We start from the raw sequence: 26,535 nt of genomic DNA, 5'->3' as shown, positions 1-26,535 counted from the left end.
AGACTAGGGCTGCAACTGATGATTTGTTTCCTTATTTTCATTAACAACCTACTGACTATTTTCTGGAATAATTGTTTGGTCTATAAAATGTCAGAAATATTACAAATGTGATACAATTTCCCAATTTTAAAGCCAATGTCGGTGCCTTCAAATAGCTTGTTTTAATAAAAAATACACATTGGCCTTTTAAGACGACAATTTTCACTAGTCAACAGCCTAGCATTGTCTGAGCCTCTGTGTTGTGTGTTGCCTCTGTGTTACATAATGTTGCCTTCAGGAACTAGTGCCGATTTTTAATAACGAGAACCTTGACCGAGGTCTCTCCTGGGAATGCATGCAAGTCCCAGGCACCCACAAAAACAGACACACACACACACACAGTTACACACAAACATGACATGGTGTGATGAGTGATAGGCAAACAAGATAAAACTACCAGCCAGCATGCAGACATTGTTTTCAACTATAAAAAGTCTCCTTCATCAATAAACAAATGTGTGCCAGCCTGCACGTACAACTCATGCAGAGTGCACCCCCTACACACACACACACACACACCCCGGTGAGATGTGAAGGCTTGTGAGCAAAGCGGAGAGAGGGGTAATTTCAGCGCACAGCATGCTGCTGAATGAAGGTTGCATTTCTCTTCTCTTTCAGTCCTGTCTAGAATGTAGAAACACCACAGAAAATGGTGCCGTACGTTTATTTCTCTAACAAAATAACAATAACCCAGGTGAGTCAGATCATAAATAAGTCATGTTTATCTGTTTGGTAGCAAATAAGGTCAAACAACCCTGCTTGTAAGGTAGTGCTGAGGGAGGTGAGTGCTGTATTGAATGGATTAATATCCCACAGCTTTATATGGAAAAAAAGATTTCAGGTTCAGGACTACTCTCGCTCTCTATTCAAAGATTTTTCAAAACAGTGACAAAATGTCAGGAAAACACAGTAGAACTGAATATAATATTTGGGTTTTAATAATAACACGAAGAGAAGGAAAAGTGGTAAAGCATAGATTTAATCACAAAAGTTAATAAGCTGCTTTAATTCTGTCCTGCACTGTAATTTCCTTCCCACAGTCTGGTGCCCTACGATCTCTTTTATATCAGGCCTGGCTGCTAAAGTCATCAGTCTCTCCTTTGATGATGAACTTAAATCTCCTCTGAAGGTCTCTGAAACACCCCTGAATCTCCTGCATGAGAAGCACAAAGAATCATAATAAAATCTACCTTAGCACACAGAGATACGACTTCAAAGTGTGTGTTTTGTTTATGTAAGAGTGTCCTCAGCAAAAACTTTTCCCCAGCAGCATCAAACAAGCCAGTGCTGAAGATGAAGATGTTTCAGAGCAGCGCTGACAGAAGCATGTGGTTTTATATACTTACATCAATTAAGTCCGACAAGTCGTGGATGTAGTATTTGAAAACAGAAGAGTTTGACGCTTCCAGTGTCAGCAGGTACTCGTTCCGCGCTTTGATCGACTTCAGCTTGTTCTCGGAGTACTTGGCTTGACGCTGATGAGAGAATTAGAAGCAAGAATGAGAAAACAGAAAACAACAGAGCCAGTGAGGGGAGGATGAATTTAATGAGTCGAGAATTGCCTTTTTGACAACTGATTGTGCTTTTATGTCTCTGCACGCACTGCACGTCTCTGAGCTTAGGCTAGATTACTGGCAAAACAACAGCTTCAATAAACATTAGAGGAGAAATAAGTTACATTCTTTTAAAAATAGAAAAAAAGGAACAAGAAGGAAAGAGGAAAAACAACTAAAAACAGCCTGTGTCCTTCACTTCAACTGGGGTGTCTCAGTCAGAGCCATCTGTCTTTGTCCTACACTTCCTCTCTACCAGACAAATATAAGGCCGCTAGTTAGTCACCATCCACTGACCAATGGGCTCTGACTCACACACTTGTAAATCATCCATATTTTAACACTTCCCAAATGCTTTCCAGGAAGAGTCATGCTAAAAAAGGCCATTTAATGGTTTGTCACAGAGATGTAACAGAAAACAGGCCTGTTCTGAGAACAAAACGCCCGCTCGTCTGACAGTGCTTACAGTGTGTTTTTTCTTAAGCTTAACTGTGGCCTATGGTTGTAATGTATAGTTCAAAGCTTCATTCATTACGTTGACATGTCTACTTAAAGCAGGTATTTCCACACAGTTGCAGATAAAGATTAGGGTACACTAATATAATTACTATTGTACTATTTTTAGAAGATTTCAGTGGTGGCTACATATGTTTGATTCTGACTCGTGTGATCCAAACGTTTTCAATAATAAGTGTTGCGCAGTCCAAAAGCCACAATTTAGTGAAAAAAGACAGATGTAATCATTTACTAAATTCACAACATGCTTTATCTAGCAAAATACCCTGCTTCAATCCATATTTGTTGGCATTTTGCCTTTCAAAATCTTTATTTTCACCGCGGCCAGTGTTTGGCACGAGGCACGCACCTGTGATAATAATGGGCTGGACTAGAAGCAATCCAATAGCATTATAAATTACATAAAAATCTGTTTTGGCTGCAACACTATTAAAGTGAGTTACTTTTTTTTACTTGTTACAAGAACAACAAAAAAATCATACTATGTACCTGCATTCGCTCGGCGCTCCATACTGCATTTAATCCAATTAATCACTTCATTCAAATTTGAGTTTGTTTGGGTTTTTTTGCGGCATAAAACATGACAACAGACTTCGAAGCTTCAATTAAAAAAATTTCAACAAAAGCTTAGAATGAAAAAAAAAAAATCAGTACAGCCCTACTGTGGTCCAAATAAAGCGTGTTTCCTTGTGATAAAACCCTGATCAGAAGTTTTGTTAGAAAACACCTAATGGAAAGTTAAAGGTGCAACTACTAGCTAAATTTATCACAAAGTGTTCAGGATTGTTAAACCCCTGGCGTTTTACCTTCTCTTTCATCTTCTCGATCTTCTTCACAGAGCTACGCCTCTGGTATTTGTCCTCCATTCGGATGCTGAAGACTGGATCTCCCCTACCGATCTGCTTCTCCTCCTGCTTCTCAGCCTCCTTCAGCTTGCTCTCAGCACTGATGCTCTCCGAGTGGTACATGTGGTAAGTCTTCATCACCTGGAGACAAAAAAAAGTCAATAAGCTAAAAAGAAAATATGTTTTTTAATTCCTGTTTGTCATTATTTCTTTTTTGTTAGTTTTTTTTGTTGGCTAAGGGCAACATCCTGAGACTTTGCTGTGTTAGTTGAGTTTCAGCTCAGTCTCTGTGAGGTCAAAGGTCAGAATAATCCATCTTCATAGTTGAGACTGACCTTCTATTATCCACAACTAAGGATTCCATGCTTTGACCCGCTCATTCATTACAAATCGATTCAATTCATCTCGCAGCAGGCACTTCGTCTCTCCCTGAACCACAAACCAAAGACAGATTCTCTCCAGCCTTTTTATATGAGACTCTCATACGACCACTACAACCACAAATCACTGCAGCTAAATCTAACATGCTGCCTTCATTGCTCTGTGTTTGAAAAATAAAGTCAGAAAGGAGATTTGGGTTTGTCCTTTGATTTTGACATGAGGTTATTAAGAGGGGGGTTGGATTACTGGTTAATCAGATGGTTTCAATAAGTTCAGATCCATTTTTGCCACAAGAAGGACTTCTGAGAATTGAGGGCTAACATGTTTAGTGAGGCTTACATGTAGCATATGTAAAAAATAAATATTTATTTTTGTGAAATGCAAATCATTTAAACTCTTCCTCCCATTGTGTCATCACACTATAGCTATTCAATACAAGGTAAATGCATTACCTTGACGATGAATGACTGATTAGCACTACTTCCTGAAGTGTGAGTCATCATCAAGAGAGGAGGTTGGAGTGGAAGCGTTGCTCACATACTCCATGGATCCATTTAGCAGTGACTCAGTTGTTAAGTAGCAGGTAAACCACGAAACACAAACAATGAGTTCTTGAAGAGGGCCGAGTGATTAAAGTCTTATTAACACTGGCTCAGGGCATCAGGAGAAAGGACAACGGAGAACAAACACACATCTGCTCTGAGGACAGAGAATGAATCACAGGCTGTGGGAGAATAACGTGGCCGAAGTCTGTGACGCCAACATGGAGTCATCAGCAAAAGATCTCACAGACCCTCACAGATGCATGTTAATTAACAACTGAGAATTTACAGTATGGAAAGGAAAGGAAAGGAAAGGAAGACGATCCATGTATTATACCCTGACAAATTACCGAAAATGTGGAAGAACAAACTATCTCGCAATGTTAACAACAAGGTAATTAATCAATCAACATACATTAAAAACAGGCAAACTGTTAACATTACAAAAAGCAAATAAATTATATTGTGTTAATCTCATCAGGTGATACATTTAACCACAGTTTAGATTAAATCTGTCAGCTGTTTGTCGCAGCAGGCCAAATGTACTGAACTGAGAACAAAGGCAGAAAATACATTCAATCTCCCACGAGAAGTCAGCGATATAGAGCACCAGCGGTTTAACCTGGAATGAACCACCTCCAGCAAATTACAGCTCCACAACCTGTGTATGCAGTACACTTGTCTGCACAAAACCTCAACTGCAGTACACACACAGAGTCTCACCCATCTCTAAATCTAAACATCTGAGTTATTTCTGTACTAGTGGAACAACAGCGCAATGCCTGATTCGTCTGGAGCCCTCTGCATTTGGTGGCCTAACTGGAACCATTTTAAAGATGGGTGACTGACCTTGGGTCCTGTACTCCTCACTTACTGGTCTGGAGTCGGCCGCTGCTGTGTTTACTTTGGTGTTTCTTTTAGAAGGACATATTTAGAGATGGAGCAGACCTGTTATTTCATTGGCGGAGGCTGACATCGGGACTGAGGCTGTCTGATGCAACAGCTCAACAGTGTGTGTTAGTGAATATGTGTGTGTCCTCCCACAGGGGCTAAACGAGGTCAAATCTGGAGTGTGGACTGTGGTGAGAGTGACACACATTGAGTTTGGAGCTACACGCTGTTGTGTTTGGAGCAGTACTGCCATGGACTGGAAGTGTAACCACTGCCGTCTTCTATAGTGTCAGTCAATCTCTTCGGATGCAACATCAACTGCCTCGACATGTATCTCCATCTGTTTACCTCCCAGATTACCATGACAATCAATGAGGATGCTAAAGTGACTGTTAGTGAGGAATGACATGGTTGACTGAACACAAAAACACAGATGTATATGTTAAAAGGGCTGAAAAATGACTGAATGTATAAAATTATGAATTGTTTTACTTTGGTTACATTTTATCCTTACTGCCTGATCAGTGTTTATCGTTTTTGATGCCTGTGAGTGACCTAAAGTAGCCTATACGACAGCAATCATATAAACAACTTGACGTATAAGTAACACAATAAAATCAAGCCTCCAGTCATCCTGTCTAAGAATACACCAGCTTCTAATCGTCCAACAACATGTGGCATTAAAGGCATTAAAGTAAGGCAGTAGTCTAGCAGACCTGACTGGGGCAATTAAGGCAGTGGAATTAGCTATTGATTCATGATTTAAGTACCCTTCTCCTCCAAGGTCGGAGATACACGCGGACAAACTACTTACAGCAAAGTCGTTGAACAGAGGGGATGAAGTGGCCTTTATAGAATCCAGACTCTGTGCAGCTTGTTTGATGCAGAAGTTTGATGGTCTGGTGAAATGTTACTAAGAGAAAATTGAACCTCTGTGTTCAAAGGTCTATGTTTACCATTTACTCAAAAATAGATGATGGGTGTCCCTGTACATTAGTGGTCTGAGGCGCATACCATGTAATCGCAACATCCCTGATTCGATTCTGACTGCATGTAATCTCTCTTTCGCTCTCTCCCCAGACTTCCCATCTGTCTCTGCTGTCAACTATTACATAAAGTCAACAATGCACAAAATAAATCACCTTAAAAGAAGAGACAGAAAATGTATTCGGAGAGCTTCTATTTGGCTCCAGCCCCCTGGTGTGGCTTTGCATGAATCTGTTTAGAAGAGCAGCTGATAAGAATCATTAAAAACAGAGAAGATGAACTCTGATGAGTCGAGCAAACATCAACGTCAATACTTCACAGTTTGAATCACCAGTTCATGAGATTGTGTTTCAGTCTTGCTATAAATGAAATTAGACAGACTTTCCCTACAGCTTGAGCAATCTTTAGTATTTGTCTTTTTGCTTAAATGTTTAATATTTAATCCCTTAGGCATGTTGAAGCCACAGGGTTTAAGACTTCAAGCTGTTACAAGCAGTTAGAAACTAGTTAGCTAAATGCTGTAAACCAGTCTCGACCACAGCAAAGACCAATGTATTTAAGTGCATTAGTTAGAGAAAAAGAGGGACAGTCATTACTACTTACTGTGTATAGCTCATTTAGGACCTTCATTAAGTCTTCCTGGAGCTGAAAGGCTATTTCCTTACTCTGAAAAAGAAACAAAGAAAAAACACAATGAGATCGTTACAATAAATTACATACAATTAAATGCACAGAACAACTTTTCCTAACAATAATTATAGTTAATACAAAGCAACACAGTAGCACCATTTTTGTCTTTCCATATCTAATCGAGTTGCTCTCAAAGGAAAATAAGGTCACCAGAACACAGTTCGAAGCTAGAAAGGTGACAGGGTCCACCACATTTAACCAAAGTAAAACAGAATGAAATTATGTTGTCCTTCAAGGTCAGCTTGTTTAGGCATAAAAAAAATCCTTCAGTGAAGAGCTTTCTTCTCTGATTAAAATTTACTTCCAACTCTGTGTAATGCACCGTTAACATGAATAGTGGACAACCACCAGACATTGACCTGTGGTTTGAATGGTATGAACACACAACAGAACCATGATTTATCATCCTGCTTCTCATACAGGTTTGTGTTTCTGTGTGAAAGTGGTATCAGTGTCACGGCGGCTTTTCCACTCAAATCACCGAACACAGCTTGAGTTTCACCGTCCACATGCTCAACACATTATCTGCCTTCTACGCCTCAATGTGAAAGATTTTTCCCAAATATGTTAACTCAATCAGCCGTGCCACAAGGCTGAGTCAGTAATACTATCACACACACACACACATTAATGCATCTCACGGTCGTGGGATACAGTTTAACTGTGATGCTGTGATGGATTTAGAGGGGCTTTCACTATTAATTCAACTATGGAGCTCCCATATTTCCTTCACACTGACTCATATACTGTATCACATGTTTATGAGATTATGAGTCATGACAATGAATGTTTGATCTCTCTCTACTACGTTGATACCACGCGCTGCTACCTGAATGATGTTACAGCCTTGGCCTGCACTCCGAGTCTTTCTTTAACCCAATTATCCTCAGACAAATCTCATTCTGGGAGCCGCTCCCAGCAAAAGGCTGGAAGAGTATTCTGAGATGGTATTGAACCAGCTAGTGTAGTGGGATAGAGTGGTGATTTACTTCTGATCGAGAATGGAGTGCACTGCAGATTTTTTAAAGGGCAATGGTGGTCAAAAATAAATTAAATCTACCACTGAAATCAAAAGGTACAGTATTGAGTGATGTTTTTATGAGTATGTCCCCATTTCATTTTTGACATGAACATGCGCACACAGGCACTGGTGTCAAGCTATTACACTGATTAGTGTTGAACAGCATTGGAAAAAACTGACATAGCAACATTTTTATTTTCTGTGATATATATTGCAATAGGAAAAAAATCAGGAATTTTCATTCATACTCATGTCTGACAAATAATTATAGACATCACCAAAAAACAGATTTTTGGAAACAAATCAAAGACAACAACTCAATTTAATAGACTAATTTCAATAGGTATATTAAATCAAGCAAGCAAAACAATACTGGTTTGGGTGTTCCGTGTGAAAGATTTGTCCTTCAATCCACTTGGTCAAGACTCCATTTAGTTTTCTCCACACCCCAAAACAGTTGAGTTAAATCCAGTTAAAAACCACAAAAACAACTCAAAACTTCAAAATCCGCAAATCCCCAATAAACAGCTCTGCTAAGATGGGCAAGTTCTGCAGAATTGCAGATGAACCCTTAAATTGGAGAAAAATATGTGAAAATATGAGTTATCTTGTAATCAGCCATGGAAAATGAGAATAGTGCGAATCACAATGTGTGATTTAAAAATGCAAAAAAAATTGGTTTCGCAAACAAAAATGAATTCAGTGCGTTTTTTAACCTTGGAGAAACACACAATGCATTTTTGGTGAGATATACTATATGTAAACATATTTTTCTGTTTGTTCACAAGAAAACTCTACAGGGAATATGTTGTTTTCCACAGTGCAAAAAGTTGATTTCTGAGACATTTTTGAGACATGTTTTTATGTTTGTTGCAATTCATAACAACCAGAATTTGTGAGTAGGTGTCTACTGGTAGTAGCTTCAGGGTCCAGAGCACACAGTGAGGTAAGCTGAAACCAACCGACTAACAGAAGGACCACATAATCACAAATGCAACAGATTGCTGTGTTACATTGTGTGCATTTGTTTGTCTTGGAGTTGTTTACAAGAAACTAATACCACCAGTAGTTATCAAATCCTGAAGCAGTGTCCTTGACAATGATGCCCCAACAGCGAACAATGATGGGATTTCCTGATTGAGATTAGATGAGTCACGTATCCTCTGTTACCTTGTACACATGTGGCCTCGTAGGGTTGTTGGCAACAGGTCAGGGACTCTATTGAGGTCAGACAGCTAATTGATTCAGGTGAGTTTACAAACATGTTCCTTCTGGTACACAATTACACCATTTTTTAAGTTCTAAAAGGACTCTGCTGACCTGTCAACACCCTAACATTTGAAGACAGAAGCAACGTTGTGAAAACTAGTGTGAACAAACATCCAAACCCTCCCTCTTGTTCCTCACCAGTCACTGACAGGTCAAGCTGCACGATGTCCAAGGATGTGAATAGATAGCAAAGAGGATTATGCTCTCTGTCACCGCCTGCCAGGCTGGTGAAATAAGAGTGTCGAGCTGGGTGACCTGGCTGATTGGCATCTTCCCAACCAGCACCTTGTCTGTCAGTTCCCTGTTTTGTAACTCTTACCTAATCAGAGGGCACACAGCTTGCAAGCCCGGATAACCAGAGCTTTAGAAGCACCAAACTTGGCAAGAGTCAAACACAGACACATTTGAGAACGGAGGTTAGATAAGGGAGCGACGGAGAGGTCTCGAGTTAAATTACACGTATAATTGAGGTAAATTATAGGATGATTTAGTGCTTGAGTGTAAAGTGGATCCGTAATTGTATCTTGCAAAAGATGACAGTAGCATATTTTGAGTAAACTGACTATCAATTGTGGATTCTTACATATTACAGAGATCATAAAGACATATGCCTTCTCCTGTGGGAAAATCCATTAGCAACCTTCAGTTCAGAGGACAGAACCTTTGACTATCTGTCAGATTCAACACCAGTTAGCGCTTCTCCATTGAGAAGGCTGGGAAGTGATCCAGAGCTCAATGAAAAGCCTTCTCATGGATCACATGAGCTGTGAGAGTGTGTGTGAGAAAAGTAAAGACAGAGATGAAAGTAAAGGGGCGCTGCATTCAAGACATGATTAGAGTGCTTTCACCAGAAAAGCGACACGTAACATAATGCTTTAAATAACTGCAAAAAAATCTCTCCTTTCGTAGCTAAATGTAAAACAGACACTGTACACCTCAAATTACAAGCAATAAAGGCTCTTTACTAAACGCTGTGTTGTGTAACTGATGTTGCTGATTTCATTTGCACAGCTTACCCCTTATCACGCTGAAGGAATCTCAGCTGGGGGGTTTCCAATTTGGTTTAAATTCATTAAAAAGATCCTCCAAATGGGTTTCCCCTTTAAAGCACATACCATCTGTATTCCAACCACATTAGAAAGATGAAACAACCCCAGAGAGGAGAAACCATGTCAGCCTTTGGGGAGTGGTGGGTTTCAAATTGCCACTGACATTAATCATGGTATAGAGGTGGCAGTTGTATACCCTGTGGGGCCCTGTGTGTTGGTGCTTAGCTTAGATCTGAGTGCCTTGTCACTATAACACAGACACACAATTAAGGTACGCAGGAGAAAGTCGGACAAGTTCTTAGCTGATGTATTTTTTTAAGATAAGCTTCGACCAAGTTACATAAATATGTGATCCTGTTTTTTTAATGTCAAAAGAATAGTGGAACATTTGGGGGAATTAAAATAATTTGTTTAATTTACATGTGAGATAAGCAGATCAATGTTTGTTCATTGAGCACAGAGTTGAAGTCAGGAAGATTGAGCAGACTAGAAACGGGGGTAAACAGCTAGCCTGGCTTTGTACAATGACAAACAACTATCTTATTTGCACAAATAAGTTGTTTGTTTAGCCTGCACATGAACAGAAATGTAGAAAACAACAATTTGTGGTTTTAGGGTGCGTTACATGTTTAAGCTTACAGTTAAACCATCTGTCAGCACTTCTATGCAGCTTCTTTGGCTATAGCACAGTTTTCCACATATGGTCGATGAGCACAGGTTTTGGTTGAAACAAAAAGGCACAATGGTACCAAACCTGGCAACCTTGTGATGACAAAAAGACACAAAAAGAGGAGTGCACACTCACTGCATCAGGCTGTTGAAAATTAATACATATTTATACGACAACACTCCCTTTAAAACCACAGATTGACAATGTCAAATTTCTCTTTGTGTACAGGTTTAAGTGTGTTAATTAGCATGAGAGGTGTCAGGAGCAGCTAGCCGGCTAAACACATCCTGACTTAAGCTCTACACTGACATGAAACCAGTAGTGATCGTCGCACTTAAGACACTTCAAAATCATGTGTAATCCTCACCTGATTAACACCTGGTGTAGGCATCACGTAAGTCATAAATGCACGACAGGCCACAGCACTACTCAAAACACAGGTGTTACTGATAACATTAACGATAGCTCTGATTTGTTTAAGTGTCCCAGTAATTTGTGACAGTGTGAGACAGCATGAGCAATACCAGGACCCTGAAACTGAAGCAGCTAAATGGAGCTCTGCCATAATACGTTTTATTACATCTGTGCTTTTCCTACCACAAAATGTCAAACTGTTTTCTGTAAGAATGCATGTTAAATAAACACTATCCAGCACAAGCTTTGCCTGTGGAAAAGTTCAAAACTGCCCCTGGAAATTTACCTCGTAGCTGCAGCCACAGAACGTGACTTCCATAAATAAAACAGGGCAGAGTAAAACAAAGAGCCTGTTGTATGAATAATGAAAACTGAATACATGTGATAAGATCTATTCAAGCATAAAGACAGTAAGAAAGTGAGGTCCACTACTTGACTCTTGTATTCAAACAAAAAAGCCCAAAAAGGGGTGTTTTCTAAAAGAAGTTTGCAGCTGTTTGAAAAAGTGACCACAATGCAGCACTGAAGAAACAAATGCACATGCCAAACTGCAAACAGGTCAACCAGAGGATGTTGACGAAGACAACAGGGCTACTCTGGGGTCCTCCTCTGCTGTTACACCTCGCAGCAGGAGACTTAAGCATACAAGGAAATAAAAACACAGGTCTTTGATGTGCTGGAAGGATGACAACAGTACAGCTGTCTCGTCAAAGCTGTGAGGGAGCCCACGTAACATGGGAGACTTCTCTGTTGTTTGTGCCTCGTTACTGAAGCTCTGCTGAGATCAAAGGCTCAGGGAAGCTTTAATTAGAGGGCGAGTGGTGTCTCGGGTCTCCTATGAACCAGGACCTCCCACCAGTCTGCCGTTTGTCTGCACAATGTCACCTGATCCACTGAAAAACTGCATTGCAAACTTTAAAGGAAGAACCCTGCAGACTGTGAGGGTTTGGCAGAGTGTATTCAGCATTACACTATGAAATGTAAATCAGCATTGAACGTAGTCTATCAATATGATCATCAAAGTGTTGAGTCAGTGGAGGCAACGAGAGTAACATCTGAAAAATGACTGTTTCACATCTGGCCTCATTAGCAGAACCATAAGCCTTTAAACACTATCAAAAGGAAATGACTGCTGCAGCTTCCTGTTTGTGTGTTAGGGGTTTGGGTGAGCATTAAAAGACCACGCCCCCATACAATCAGATGAAACCACAACCATTAAGAGATGTAAATTAGTCTGAGAAGAAGTAAAAGAGTCCCACTTTTACTTTTTGTACAAGCCAGGGTTTAAAGTGAAACAGCGCAAAAAGAGAAAGAAAGAGAGGAAAATCAGGGATAGAAAAAGTCGCACAAGCTAAACTGACACAAAGGCGCTCCGCTGAAGAAAAGCCACTTTGTAATTTAGGCCTGTGGTGAGTTCATGTGTCTCCTGCAGCATAGGAGCTCATAATCTTCTAGGGAGTTGTCGTCTTTGTGGTGGAAAAGGCAGTAGAGGCCCGGTTTCAGCCATAAAGCCGCAGTCTTCAGACGGGAGAGTGAAGGCATACTGATCTGAAACTGTGGTGACCAAGGTTCCTCTGCTCTAATTCACAAAACTACACCACAGGAGCCCAACTGAGTTTCATCCCATCAAACGTAAAGCTGAATATATACTGTACATATCCTGCATGCATATCATGCAACTAAATATACTTAGTCGTCAGATGAATGGGTTAATTGAAAGTGAAAGACTGTTTGCATAACATGAGTGACTGGAGACTCTGCTGCCCGATCTGACCGACAAAAAAAATCTGGATCGCGTTAGTGGTGAGTTCAAACTCCTGTTTTTGTTGATCAAAGAAGAGTTACATCTGACCCCTTCTAGCAGAGGTCAAACATCAGAACAGTAGAAAGAAAAAAAAGGTTGAAGGAGTCAACAAGAGACTTCAGGAAAATATAGACACAGGGAAATGGTAACAACAGTAGGCTACACAGATTGTCTGTGTATAAAACTGCATTCACTAATGTAATTGAATTTTTGTTATAATCCTACACATTACAGAGAGAAAATACAAGTGTTTCAATGTGTTTGCATTGTCTACTTATTGTGTATGTATTATAGACTTTTCGGTGTATAAACTTGACCTGGATAATTTTTTCTGATCACAATATTACCCGTAGTGTTTACATCGGTAACAAAGAATGTCACAAACACAGCCAACATGATGTCAGAATAACTAACAGGGTCTTCCCAACTATTATTTGCCTTAACATTTTATTCATTATTTTAGTTGCAAAAGTTCAGTTGCTCTCTTAAAGGGTGTACCCTGCATTATCATGCACCATTTTATCAGTGCAATAAAATAGTCTTGTAATGACAATCATATTGTGTATTGCAGTTATTTTTGGTACAATATATTGCCCAACAAAAGTGTTGCATCATCTCTGACCACTAATCATCTTTATTTTCAACCTTAATGGGAAATGACTTAACGACCTCAAACATTGCATCACACCAACTGTTACATTACATAATCTCCAATGTGGTTTTGGCGGCCATACGAAAGAATCGCAATTGAAACACTTCCATTGCAGAATACAGTTGTTCTATCTTATGAACAAAATGTGGGTAAAGTGTGTATAAACCCCGTTTTCAGAGGCACCCTGACAATCATATTTAGCTTTACTGTGATCACAGCCTGCATGTAATTTCCACTCTCACCTTCTTGAGTAGTCGCGTAGAGTCTTCACTGATCTGCATGAACCTCATGATGACGTTGTTGAGGTAGATATCGCTCAGTGTGGCGTGGTCCTTGCTCTCCCTCCTCACCTGGTTCAGCAGCAGGTACCAACAGTTGACTGGGGACAGCAGGTTCTGGTCTTTCCTACATAAACCAGGGAAAGAGGAAGGTGTCAGATCAGTTGTCAAAGATCTGTGTGGAAAATTATTATTCTGATTCCTCATTTATTTTCATGTTACTAATGAAAAGAAGAAAGAAGAAGACTCAGTGTGTATGACAGAAAAGGGAAGGCGAAGGTTTTTATAATGACTCATGATTTTCTTTGATGCACTGTCCACATTTATAAACAAGAACAAACATGATCACAGACTTTAAACCCAGTCCACAGTTTTGCAGTATTACCTCCATGTGTTTATGGTTTGCGTCAGTGCATTCAAACATTTCCCTGCGTGTTTGTATCCACGTTAATGTCTCAGTCAATTTTTTTAGACAATATCTGTCAGTTTCATAAGGAGATTGTGGCAGTTCCTTCACTAGCAGGATGACTACAAACACCTCAAGTGCACCAGAGCCAATTATAGAAGCAGAAGAGAGATGCGTCATAGGCCTCCCTTGGTGTTAAATGTCCCATATACTGCTGGTTCTGGACCTAAAAAGCTCTCTGTATATTACATGGCCACCGCAGTTAGGTTAGAAATACTTTGTATTAGTGACATTTCTGGGGCAGAGCTCTTGCAATGCTATAAGCCAAAACGACTTCCTACAACCAGGGAAGAGTGTATCACAGGCTTTAAATACACTGAGTGGAATGAATTGGAACTGGAGAAGCTATGGATGTATTTTAAGTAAAGTTGAAATGTATAAATATGTATGAATTGTGAGAGCAGAAGACAGACAAGCAAGGGAAGAGCGATCGCAGCAATGAGGGATGATAGAGATCTGAGGCCAAAAGAGCTCAAGAGTAACATAGTGAAGCCTGAGAGCTGTTTCCTGTGCTGTGTGCTGGCTGCTTCCAAGCTAACTGTAGAACATTGTCCAGGCCAGAGCAAGCTGAGGCCCTGCATAAGCATAGGCCTACATGCTGACTTCCTCTGGGTTAATCTATAACATTCCTCCTGCCTGCTAAGAACAGCATAGAATATGAGCGTGTGTGTTTGGGGAGAGGTTTTATGGTTGGGTCTGGGGTCAAGTCTTGCAGGAACCATATGGAGACTCGCCTCTGCTCTCCTCTCACAACTCGAGTTTGCATAGACAGGCAACACTTGTCAACACAACAGGTGAAACTCGGCACTCGGCAAGTGACCCTGCCCTGAACTAGCCTTGAGCCCGGCACAACATCTGCTGTAGGAGCAAAAAACGAAGCATTTCCCCAAATGAATAACTGATACACACATTCCAACCAGCTGATATGTTCCCTGAGAATCTGCAAAAACAGGAAGCAAACTACATTTGATAAAGGCAGAGCCAAACATGCCAACATAAATAACATCTGAGAGTGTTTTTCAAAGACGCAGAGAAATCTGAGAATGAAAAAAATGATTTTAGCTTAAAACTGAGTGATGTGCTGGTGCCACATACCCAGGCTACAGGACACGTGCAAAAGGGGTAGAAAGCTAGAAAAAGAGAAAATAACTGAGGCAGCAGGACAGCATCACACAGGGACATGCTGTCATAGAGCAATTACCATAAATCCTTTCTGCATTATGTATCAGCAGAGTGCGGTACTTCCATTCTACAGCACAGAATCTAGATACGTGAAGGCGGCACGCTTGTATGTGTTTATTAATTCATGCTGACTTTTGCATGTGCTGATGCATAATGTCCAGGTGTCCACTGACATGAAGCTGGACATGGTACTTTGTGAGTCTCTGCAGAGTTGCATAAAATAATCTTCAACTTTAGATTTCTAAAGCAATCATTTGCTTTTGCCCGATGCCCCTCTGCCTATCTCTGACCATTCTGTCCAGGTGGTGCCAAAATTAAGTTAATTTGATTGGAGATGCAAAACAACTTAAGCCTATTGGCAGGATTAGCCAGAGAATTTTGCTCTTTGCTTCATCCCACCTTATTGCTCAAAGCACAGCAGGAGTCCTCACTGTGAAAAGTTTGGCCTAATTCAGCATCAGTACATGCACAGGTCCTCAGTATGCTACACAATAGTCAACAAAAGCACTCTTCTTTCACATTTAGTTATTTTTTTCAAATGAATGGCTACTTCAAACACAGGAATGACCCAGAATTCATAAGAAGCCAGTCTAAGAATAGAATAAAGAAGCTGTGTCACATGCCAGATTTGTTAAAGTTACAGAAGTCACTGAGGTAACAAAGGGTTCCCACAAACACATTATTAGTTCTTAAAGTACCTTGTGTGTTTGTTAATGGGCTGACCTACTAAATCCAACTGGAAGGCCTGAACGAGAAAACAAGGGGGCTACTGACATCGGCCGTGATGACAAAATAACCTCTGGGAGTTGCTTACCCTACATAATGGCAGGAAAACTCTCAATGTCATCATTTCCCCCTCAGCCGGGGCAGGAACTGGGTCAGACAAACTCACAGACAGATAGACGGCCCCCTGAGGGTCTGACACACAGGTATGAAAGGGGAAACTAATGTCCAGGAGAGGCAGGAAGGGACCTAAGTGAATTAGCAACTTACAGCCTATCAACTTACTTTCATATCAATATCTGTGTGCTCTAACCATTCCTGCAGTTAAAATCCAGGAGTCAACGTCAACATGCTTGCACTCTCATACAGTAGCAGGATGCTGACAATGATGGATAATTACCACTTGAGTATGCAGGGCATTGAAACAGGAGCCTTTATCAGCATCAGAGGCAATAGGTCCTCCAGTGCTGTACTGATAAAATCTTTCATTAAAGAACTGCCGCCTTCATAGCTGCAGCATAGTGACTGGCATTGACCTGTTATGTAAGCGTGTAGCTGCAAAAGAAAGTGATCACTGAAAGTCCAATAATTTGGAGCAAGCCTATTATGTAAAGTTAAAGTTTGAAATTTAAAAGCAACACGGTGCAAAAACTAATGAACTATTCCAGTTTCATCTTGTTTGGTGAATGAGTGCAAACACTAATAGAGTCAAATGAGAATGTTGTCAACAGGTTTCTCCTCTTTGCCACAGCTGAATGCTCTACAGATAGTAATGCCTTGCAGCATATACAGTATGCAGTGGCAGCATGTTGTACACCTTCTTTTTATCCTCACAGACAAAGCGAGGAAGTCCCTTAACCAGAAACTTAGTTCTGGATAAAGCACCCTATTTAAAATGATCCTAGCTGTGGCATTGGTATTATAAATAATTCAATGATTCCTCTGGTAACCATCTCCGTGTCCCTCCCTGAACAAACTTTGCATAATACTGTATCTGGTTTGTGCATGTGTGTTTGTGCGAGTGTGTGTTTAAGAAGGAACGGGGGCGATAGAGGAGAATGTTAGCTCTTATTTGTTCATTTGTATGTGTGTGTGTGTGTGTGTGTGTGTGTGTGTGTGTGTGTGTGTGTGTGTGTGTTCTGCAAACAGGCACAGAGGCACAAATGGACTGGGCAGGCAGGACTCAATGGCTCTTCCACAGAGTGTTGCTGTGGGCAGGACACCGGGATGTGGGTCTGTTGTTTTGTTTTCTCACAGGAAGGAAAAAAGGAAAAAGGAAGACTCTAGTGGAACTTTTTCCTCATAGTCATTAATGGCCATTTAATGTCTTAACCCACAGATGCATCTCATACAATCACTAGCGGCTGCCGTCTTTTCTGCTGCTGACATCCTGGAAGCTAAAAGCACCAAATGTTTTCAAGAAGCCATTATAAACAGCTCACAGAGACGTGTTGCACTTTTGACCAACATCGTGTCGAACAGCATGCATTCTGTAGAGTTAGCTAACTTGATTTTATTACACCTATTATCAAGCTTAACTAGAACTCTCTGCTGCTTTTTCCATTACTGTCTGTTGCATTTAGAGTTTTCTCATGGTAATGAAGAGGAAGAACTAAACTTGCATAAGTTCTCTTCATATGTAATTCTGGACCAAGAAAACAATGTTTGATTAAAGTATAATTGTAGTCAATGTTGTGTTACACAATCTGGCCAGTAGACCATCACTCTAAATAGGAATCTGTGTTAATCTGCTCTTAATTTTTTCTCTTTAAAGTGGTGCAGATAAGTCTTGGTTGTGTTTCATGATGAATGTTTTTAAAAGTGCCATAGTTCCAGTCCCCCAAATCTTAAAGTCATATGTCTTTAAAAACATCCATCTTTACTTTAGAGTTGACATCATCAGTCTTCCACTGCTGTCTTGCCACCAGTTTTGTCAGACTGAGACACAGAAGTACAGCTCGACACAGGGCACATTCCCTGAAGCGAGATGGATTCCTCTCCAGCAAGGAGCTGGTGCAATACTTCCACAGGTGACACAAAGTCTGTGCTTCCTGTTGAACACTAACTTTATTTCACTCCCACAGAGAATTCAGGACTGAACTCCTACTGTGCCAAAACTTTTTCCTCACTCAGAGAAACCTGAGAGAAGCAGATTTAGACCTGAATAGGATATAACACATTTGTGCTGAAAGACAGACACCTAGATCTGATGCCTAGTAGGGATAGCAGCAGCTTGGTCATGAATACCAACAAACATAATAAATGGCTATGTTTGCAGCTTATTGGGAAGCCAGTGGGGGATCATGTCTGTGTTGCATTAATAGCAACACGGCCTGTACAGAGCAGGTGGCAAGATACAGCATCTAATGCTGCAACTAAATACTATTTTTAGAGCCCAACCGATACTCAATTTAGTAGTAGGAGTGAAAAAAATTAAGCAGATAAGAGCCCAGCCAATTGGTCAGCCTATCGGTCGGCCTATCGGTCGGCCTATAATCATGTTCATTGTCGAAAATTTGATCAGTGTGTCCCAAAGCCAAAGAAGACGTCCTCAAATGTCTTGATTTGTCCACAACCCAAAGGTACTTAGATTACTGTCAAAGGTGAAGAAACTACAAAATATTCACATTTAAGAAGCTGGAATCAGGGAATCTAAAAATGTTTTTCTATAATAAATTACCCAAACAAATTAATAGACTGTAAAAATATAGAAAAATTAAGGTGGGGTCTAATAGCATCAACCTTCACCTGTGTTTTCCCCTGTTGGTATAGATTCTTAGTGGCAGCAGATACATTCTCCACGTGTATCGAGAGGATGCATGTGGCTGCATACAGTGGAGCTGGGTACTCTAAATAAGTGGGGAAACTGTCTTCCAAACAACCTAAACATGTCAGACATAGTGTACATTAACACACTGTTGACTGTTAGAATGACAAATTGTCAACTTGTCTCAACATCAGTTATGTACACCTGATTAAAAAATGCAGCTACGCTAACAGCCACAGCAGTGGCCCCCTGTTGAATGCTGCTTGTCTGGACTAATTACCATCAGATTTAGCTGCTCATTTTTAAAGCAACTTAAGCATTGCAGCTCTGCCAAGCTAACCTGTCATATGAATGGTGGCTTAAGGCTACATACAGAATAAAAACACCACAGACAAGCCTGACCAATGAAAACAACCTAAAGAATATGGAGAACACAGAAGCCTTACTGTACGTGTGTTGTTTATGTGAATACAAAAATATAGGCCACATGATTTAAAACCCACAGGAAAGTTTTTAATGTTATTCAGACGTCTTGTATTTACTTAAGCAATATGCTCCTTGGAACTTGCCAAATGTTTAACCTGTGAATGAAGTGACCAGACTGTACATCACGCGATGAAAACCACAGAGCGCCATACCAGACTCCCTCCGCCAGTCACACACATGGGCACACACAGCTGCTAGAGCCATCGGAGCTGCAGACAGAGAGCGGGGGCTATTTGCGGACGGCGAGGACAAACATACGTTTTATTTTCGTTCCCACCACAAGTTCAAACAATATGCTAATGTCTGCTTTTTCCATGAGGAGACTCCTACAGTGTAATAAGGCCAAAGTCTACAGCATGCTTAACTGTGTCAAAAAGTCTCTAAGTCAAACTGTGATGATGGAGACAGAAGGAGAAATGAAAAGGTGACAGACATAAACTTCTTCTAAACCATTTTATAAAGACTCTCATTTCATCAGATCCTTTTTTCCACATGTACCTCCACAGCCAGGTTTACTCTCTATGAGACAAAGACTGGATGAAATTCAAGGTTTAGTTTCTTCTTTTTTACTTCTCTAAGCTTTTTCATAAGAGTTACAGTCACACTGTTCTGTTGTCAGAGAGCATGTACAAGTAGGGCCAGGTATTGAGACTAATTACTCTTTCAGTATTAACTTGACATATATGAAATATTTGAATAGTAAAAATTATCGAAAGTTGGCGTCAAGTGCTTGGTTAAATTCTTAGTCTTGTTTTTTAAATATTTCACAAAAGATAGACAAAAGATACAAAAATACAAAAATCAGAGTTAAAGTAAAAAAGTTAGAGAATCGTCACCACTGTGATGCTTTTCTGTTTCCTTTGACTCTGAAATAAAGATTGATATAGCTCATCTTCACAGTAATCCCATTAGAATAATATATATCCTTCCAACATTGCATTGAAATGCAGTATGACTGGCTTTCACAATAAAGTAACTTCTTATCATAAATTAGACCAGCAAACTATGAATGACTCATTTTGAGTATTCTCAGGCCCATAAATGAACCCAGAAGACAAATTGAACACAGATAATCAGTAGGACTGGGTCTTTTTACTTGTACTGCTGGTGGTCCTTGGTGCTGCGTGTCTTTGCCATGAAGCGTTCAGCCAGTTTCTCCAGGTTTCTGGAGTACTCCATCTCAATTTCTGCCTTCTTCCTGAAGAAGTCCTGGAGGTCCTGCAGCAGCTGGACCCTCATATCTGTCTGCTGGTCCAGACATTTCTGCTGCTCTACCAGCTGTGCCCGAATCTCTGAGAAGACCCGAGAAGAGAACAAATAGATTAGGATGGAGCAGGAACCTGAAGACTGAGGTTTATAAATTCTAGAAATGTAGAATATCAGAGCTACACAAACTCTGGGTTTACAATGCAAACACTGTGTCCAACTTTATGGCATTTGTTTCACAAGAACCCCATCTTTAACCGAGCATAGTTACTGTAGTATAGACACCATGACACATAGCCAGACAACCGGACAAAAGATGAGGGTTCCATGTTTTAGTTCGGCCAAAGTCGCAAATGTTTACCTCTTAAAACTTTTCAATATGACCACAGCTCTTGAAAAAAAAAGCTAATAAGGTGCAAAACTCAAGAGTTAAAAATCAGCATGCCAACATCTAAAATCTATCAGATTTATAAGACAAAGAACAGTCGGGTGAGTATTTATAGTGCAGCACATGTACACATCTACACATCGACTACTACAGAACAGCCCAATGCAGCTTATTATCCTTTAGTTAAGGGACATCTTGTAGAGATGTGAGGTTGGCAAAACTGGTCTCAGGTGTTTCATTAAGGCTGAAAATAACTCCAGGATGAATGGAACCTGATCCCCAACACACCCAGAGTTACAGAACAGGCCACACACACACACACACACACACACACCCTCATCAGTGCCTGTGACTGAAAACCCAGGGCACTTAAGAAAGCAGAGGGGCGACAGCAGGCCTCGCTTAAACAAGTTGTATGTGCAGGTAAATTACCCTCTGAGGTGCCTTCTGAGGATTCATGCCTGCCAGTGCAGCCCTCATTTAAATTTTACATCCTCAACAGGACAACTGGGATCTAACACACACACACACACACACACACACACACACACACACACACACACACACACAAATTGTTTCCTCTGTTTGTCCTCTCTGGCCAGGGCCATGTATAATGGATTTCTCCTAATGGAAGGCAGCCTGGGCCAGACATCTTCAGCAGAGGAAACAGATTAATGAGGTGATTTAGAGCCGTGTGGACACCAATGGAGAGGGGCACAGAGTGATCCCTCATAATAAAAGACTAAAAAAGGCTGCGACATGCCTTCACAAATTATTTGTACAGCTCACTGGACTGGGCGTCAGTATAAAAGGTAACAGCATGCAAGGTCTCAGTGGCCGTTTCTTGGCAGAACAACAAAATATGGAAAATAACAGTCATAAGATCAGCTGAACAGGGCACAGATAATTGTTTTAGTGCAAAGTTCGATGTGCATCACGGTGTCCCTGCTTACAGTTAATGCGGTAATGATTGATCCATTGTTAAAGAAGCCACTCTTTGTTTTGACAGAATTGTGTCTGCAGAATCACATGATACACCATTTTCCTTTAATAAATCATATCACAAAAACTTGAAGAGGCAAGATGATTGGGATACTACATGAAAATACACAAATAAAAATTCAATAGTGTTTATTAATATATGACTCAAGTCTGGGTTGAAGTAAATACATTTATATAACAGAAAAAGTAGACTGTGCACCCTGAGACACAGAGATACTTTATACTGCAGATCTAATGAATTATAAATCTATGTCAGTCTGATCCGTGCTGTCTGGATCACTTGTTGATCAGAAACCATGATCTTCCCACTATGAGATATGCTGTATTTTCTTTATTCCTTAGTTAATGTCAGCAATTATCAAATTTGTATTGCTGTTTTCTTGATAAAAGTATAAATACAAAGTGTCACTGAAGACATATTTTGGAACATATGAATATGAATGTGCTGCTGTTGTTGTGTGGTAATATAAGTTAGCCAATATGAACACCTTCTACTCATAAAACCGTCTTGTATTGCATAGTCTTGTAGTGTTTTTGATGAGACGATTAGACAGCAACAAATATTGTCACAAAGAAGCCAAAAGATCCCTAAGAGCCTTTAAGGTACACCATCAATAGCTCAGTATGTCAAGCTACTTAATGGCCAATCAACTGCTGACTCAATTAGAAAGCTTCCAGTCAAAGAGTGAAAGCAGCACCGTTCTGTATGTGTGGGTGTGTATGTGCATGTGTCCTGAATGCGATAATCAAATTACTAAAAGGCTCCACTCCATTCATCAGCATTGAATCTTCTCACAATCTTGATAAATGAGCGATTTACATCAAGTCGATTCGTAACCGTTGGTTATTCTTTTTGCATTTCCAAGTAGCATATCTTCCTTCGGGCACTCACAAGGAAATAAACCACTTACATGGAGACAGACGCGGCACAAGGGAGGCGTTTCAGCTACACTAAATTTGAATGAATGCTTATCACAGCAGTTACTCTAGCAAAGTGAACCACAAACATCATTAACATGGACGATGGGATTTCAATAGCAGAGGAGAGGTTTGAAGGTTTGACTGCAATAAAGAACTCAAAACTTCAATGTAAAGAGCATGAGGCCATTGACAAAACCTGGAGACCACCAATGAGCACTAAGGAAGAAGTTGGTTTTAAATGTGACTGCATTAAAGTCCACCAGGCCTTTTTGATGAATGGGTAAACCTTGCAATTGCTTCCATCTCCAGAGGATGTGGGGATTAAAACAAAGCTACCATGGCACTGACAAAAAGGAGCGTACTGGATCATTTAACACAATTACATTCATGACTGCACAGGGAAACTCATTAAATCATTCATTTTCCGAGTCAAACATTGGCCACTGAAGCTGTAGTACCAAGTTGAAGTATAGAGGAATTCATGTTTAAAGGCAAGCGCCTGTCAGAGGAAATTACAGGTTTGGCACTTCGTGAAACTGGGACGCGCTACGAAAACTCACTTTCTAGTTTAGGAAAATTCAGCTGTTACAAGAAGAAGAAGAAGAAGAAGAAGAAGACGAGACAAAATAGGTTCATGACCACAGAAAGGCAGGTATATTTGAGAATGGATCCATTTTTCTTTTTTTGGTCTATATACAAACTCAACACAGCTCTTGTCATTTTTTCCTTTCAATAGTTACATTACAGCTACTCAGGACCATATTGATTAACAGGTAGCATTTATTATCTGATTGAAAAAACAGAGTAACACTGGAATTTTGCTTCTCCAAAAATATACATAATTTTTCTTTGAACATACATAAAGAGGTGTTGTGGGAAACTGTACATCACAGAGGTTTGCGGAGGAGCTGATGCAGACACCTCCCGAATGCCAACAGGTTGTTGTAGATTAAATCTGTATCGAGCCAGCTGAATGGTTGATCCACCTCCTTGTGGGAGGTGAGCTTGATATGGTGAAGAAAATAAGACAGAAGTGTCGCAAAAATGTTACTGTACATTCAAGTCAAAGAGGAGCTATGCAAATATCTCCGAACAACCACTCCGCACTTTCGCCAGGAGGAGCATTATTTAAGCTATAACTGAGGGAAATCAGTCTCTGCTCTCACCAGGTGATGGATGTAATACACAAAATTGTTGTTTGCCAACCAAAGAAAGATTTTGACGAACCGAAATGAATATAAAAACAATCATAAAACAGTCAAAAAAAGTGTTGTCTACCCGGCTTTGTGTTGACATTACCTTAGATTATTACATAAGAGAAGTTATCTCATCCTATTGGCAAATATTTGAAAAGGATAACGTTTTTCACTTGGTTGTTTAAGGACCACAAAAACAGCTCCTTTGATCACACCGATGCTTGATATGGATCCATTCCTGCAGGCAACATTAGCTGTCTGACTGGTTTCTTACTAAACTAAACATGACCAGCAGACTGGCACATGGAACCACTGTTTTTTTTCAAGTTAGATCCATCTTACTGTCAAGCAAGTCTTGCTCTACTATTACATGGCGCATTCCTCTCGTTCTGAGGTCATCTGTATGGTAAACACGTGTGGAGGCCTCTGTGCCGAGGGATTTGGGTGTGGGTAAAGTGTAAGGGGGGGCATCAAAGCCCTCTGTGATCCCTTTCAAACTGGGGAGCTGAGGGGAGATGAGAGCACCTGTGCACAGTGTTGAGAAATAACACAACAGCATACAGGAAAGAAACAAGGGTGTAATGTTGCAGAAAGATAATAACTGACTGTCACTCTGTTTCTCTCTCCGAATCTATCGAGCAAGCACAATCTGCCAAAGCTCTACAGGCTTTTATACGCATATACAGGTACATGTTTACATGAGTGGATGGTGGCTTGCAGAATTAAAACAGGGCCTATAAAGTTGTCAGCAACAATTCCAGCTGACTGAAGGACATCCAGTCAATGTGGCCCAGAATGCACATGATGATATGGACAATGAGAGAGCGCTGTTTGGTCTTTGTGGCGATCAGTTTGGACCAAAGCCCTTTTGTTTCTGTACTGGATGTTTTCCAAGTGTTCCTTTGGAGGCCACATCACATACTTCCCATAACCCCATTCATGGCGACAAATATGTCCAAAGTTGCAGTTCAGAATGGCTTCTGATTTGCCAGATAGGCCTGTTCTATTGTGAAAGAAACTGCCTTGTAAGCAGGATGGGTACTGACCCACACTGTTGACCCCCAGAGAGAAACTGGGCTTCGGTAAAAACAACTCACCCACTGTCAGACGGCCACAGAGATAAGTTCTTTCTTTCTCCCTTGAACCTAACAACATGCCCTCTCCTGATGCTCTCAATTAACCTTGCTATGAATCAATCTGTCTAAAATACATCTGTTACTTTGCTGAGTGCAGCAGCATATTCCTCAGACTACAAACTCTCAGAGAGTTTCTGCAGTTCCTCCTAGTTGATTACAGTCTCCACCAACAGCTATCTGGGGCATGGCGTACCACATCAGTCCCAGAGCTGCATTTCCACATACAGAGTGGTTCATCAGCAGCACCTGAAATAGCAGCTAAGGCCTGGGGAGGGACGGTACAGGAGGGTGCCCAGCCCCACCATCTGCTTCAGATCTAGGGTTTGGGACTAGGGGAGTTGTCCATGCTTCTTCTGGAGGCTGGAAACAAGATGGGATAAATACCATCAAAGGTAATTACGAAATGGTCGATCAGTTTTTAAACGGAGCACAAGCTTTCAATTACAGCTGGAGTGGGATCACATGCCACAAAAAACAGAGCATCTACAGTTCATCTTCTTCTGACATTTTCTGACTATTTTGATGTTCCAACAAGGCTCTTCTGCCATATTTAATTACAGCAGAGCTATCATTCATGTTCTTGCTTCTTTGATAAATGTATACCATATGGCAAAAATTATACAGAAAGTAGTTTTATTCAAGCAATTGTACGGGTAAGAGATGTGCATGCCTACCACGTTGTTAATTTCCACTGAGCGTGACTCACTATGCAGTGAGTTGGTTTTTATGTTGAGTCTTGTGGTAACCAGGGATCTGTTGTTTGATCTGGTTTACCTCTTTATGTCTGTGCTCATTTTGTTAGTTCAAACAATAGACTTTACACTCATTTGCATTCCTGCCTGAGTAGAATGCCCTCTTTTTATTAATACATAAGTGCACCAGTTGAACAGAAGATCTTGGCTTTGAATAAACAATTCAAACCATGTAACATGGCCATGTTTAGATGAGATATTAAAAAAGGAATCACAAGGGAAGGATCATAGATAGGAATGTGGGAAATATTAAGCTGGTCATGTGGCGACACACCTGTGCCAATGAAGCTACCAGCACAACTCTTGCAGTCTCTGTGTTCAAGATATTCCCACTGATGAAAACTGATGAGGCTCATTCTCTTTTGGTTGGATGTAAAACACACTACCGTGAGCACTGAACCTCTTGGCCATCCACCTCTCATCATCTCTCTCTACCTGAAGCCTCTCTGCCTTCTCTCTCCACACCATTAACGAGAAGAAGATGGATGAGAACTGAAAGGCCCGCAGGGACACTGACTCTTTACCAGCACTGTTCCACTAGGCTGCCATGGGGTGTTTCATCACCACCACGTGGCATTCCAGGCCCTGGACCAGATGGGAAGACACATAAGGGACTGGTACAATGAGCACTGACAAGTTTCTGCCCAAAAGACCAAGACTATGTGTTTAGATAAACTATGTACTATAATCTCTGTAAACATGTATCTGC

General features: G+C 40.6%; 1 protein-coding gene across 6 annotated transcripts in view; it reads right to left on the bottom strand.

Annotated features, from left to right (window-relative positions):
- The window catches only part of srgap1a (SLIT-ROBO Rho GTPase activating protein 1a), an 87,471-nt gene that overhangs the window by 35,550 nt on the left and 25,386 nt on the right, over window positions 1-26,535 (bottom strand). For all 6 annotated transcript variants that reach the window (XM_073471383.1, XM_073471384.1, XM_073471386.1 and 3 more), the window contains exons 2-6: window positions 20,322-20,517; window positions 13,566-13,728; window positions 6,358-6,420; window positions 2,915-3,094; window positions 1,386-1,514 (exon numbers count right to left, since the gene is read on the bottom strand). In XM_073471383.1, coding sequence (XP_073327484.1) covers window positions 1,386-1,514; window positions 2,915-3,094; window positions 6,358-6,420; window positions 13,566-13,728; window positions 20,322-20,517 — 731 coding nt within the window. The remainder of the gene's footprint in view (window positions 1-1,385; window positions 1,515-2,914; window positions 3,095-6,357; window positions 6,421-13,565; window positions 13,729-20,321; window positions 20,518-26,535) is intronic.

This window comes from Pagrus major, chromosome 8 (assembly GCF_040436345.1).
Source record: "Pagrus major chromosome 8, Pma_NU_1.0".
Lineage (NCBI taxonomy): Eukaryota > Metazoa > Chordata > Actinopteri > Spariformes > Sparidae > Pagrus > Pagrus major.
Note: the sequence above shows the minus strand (reverse complement) of the source record. Positions and strands in the feature narration are given on the sequence as shown.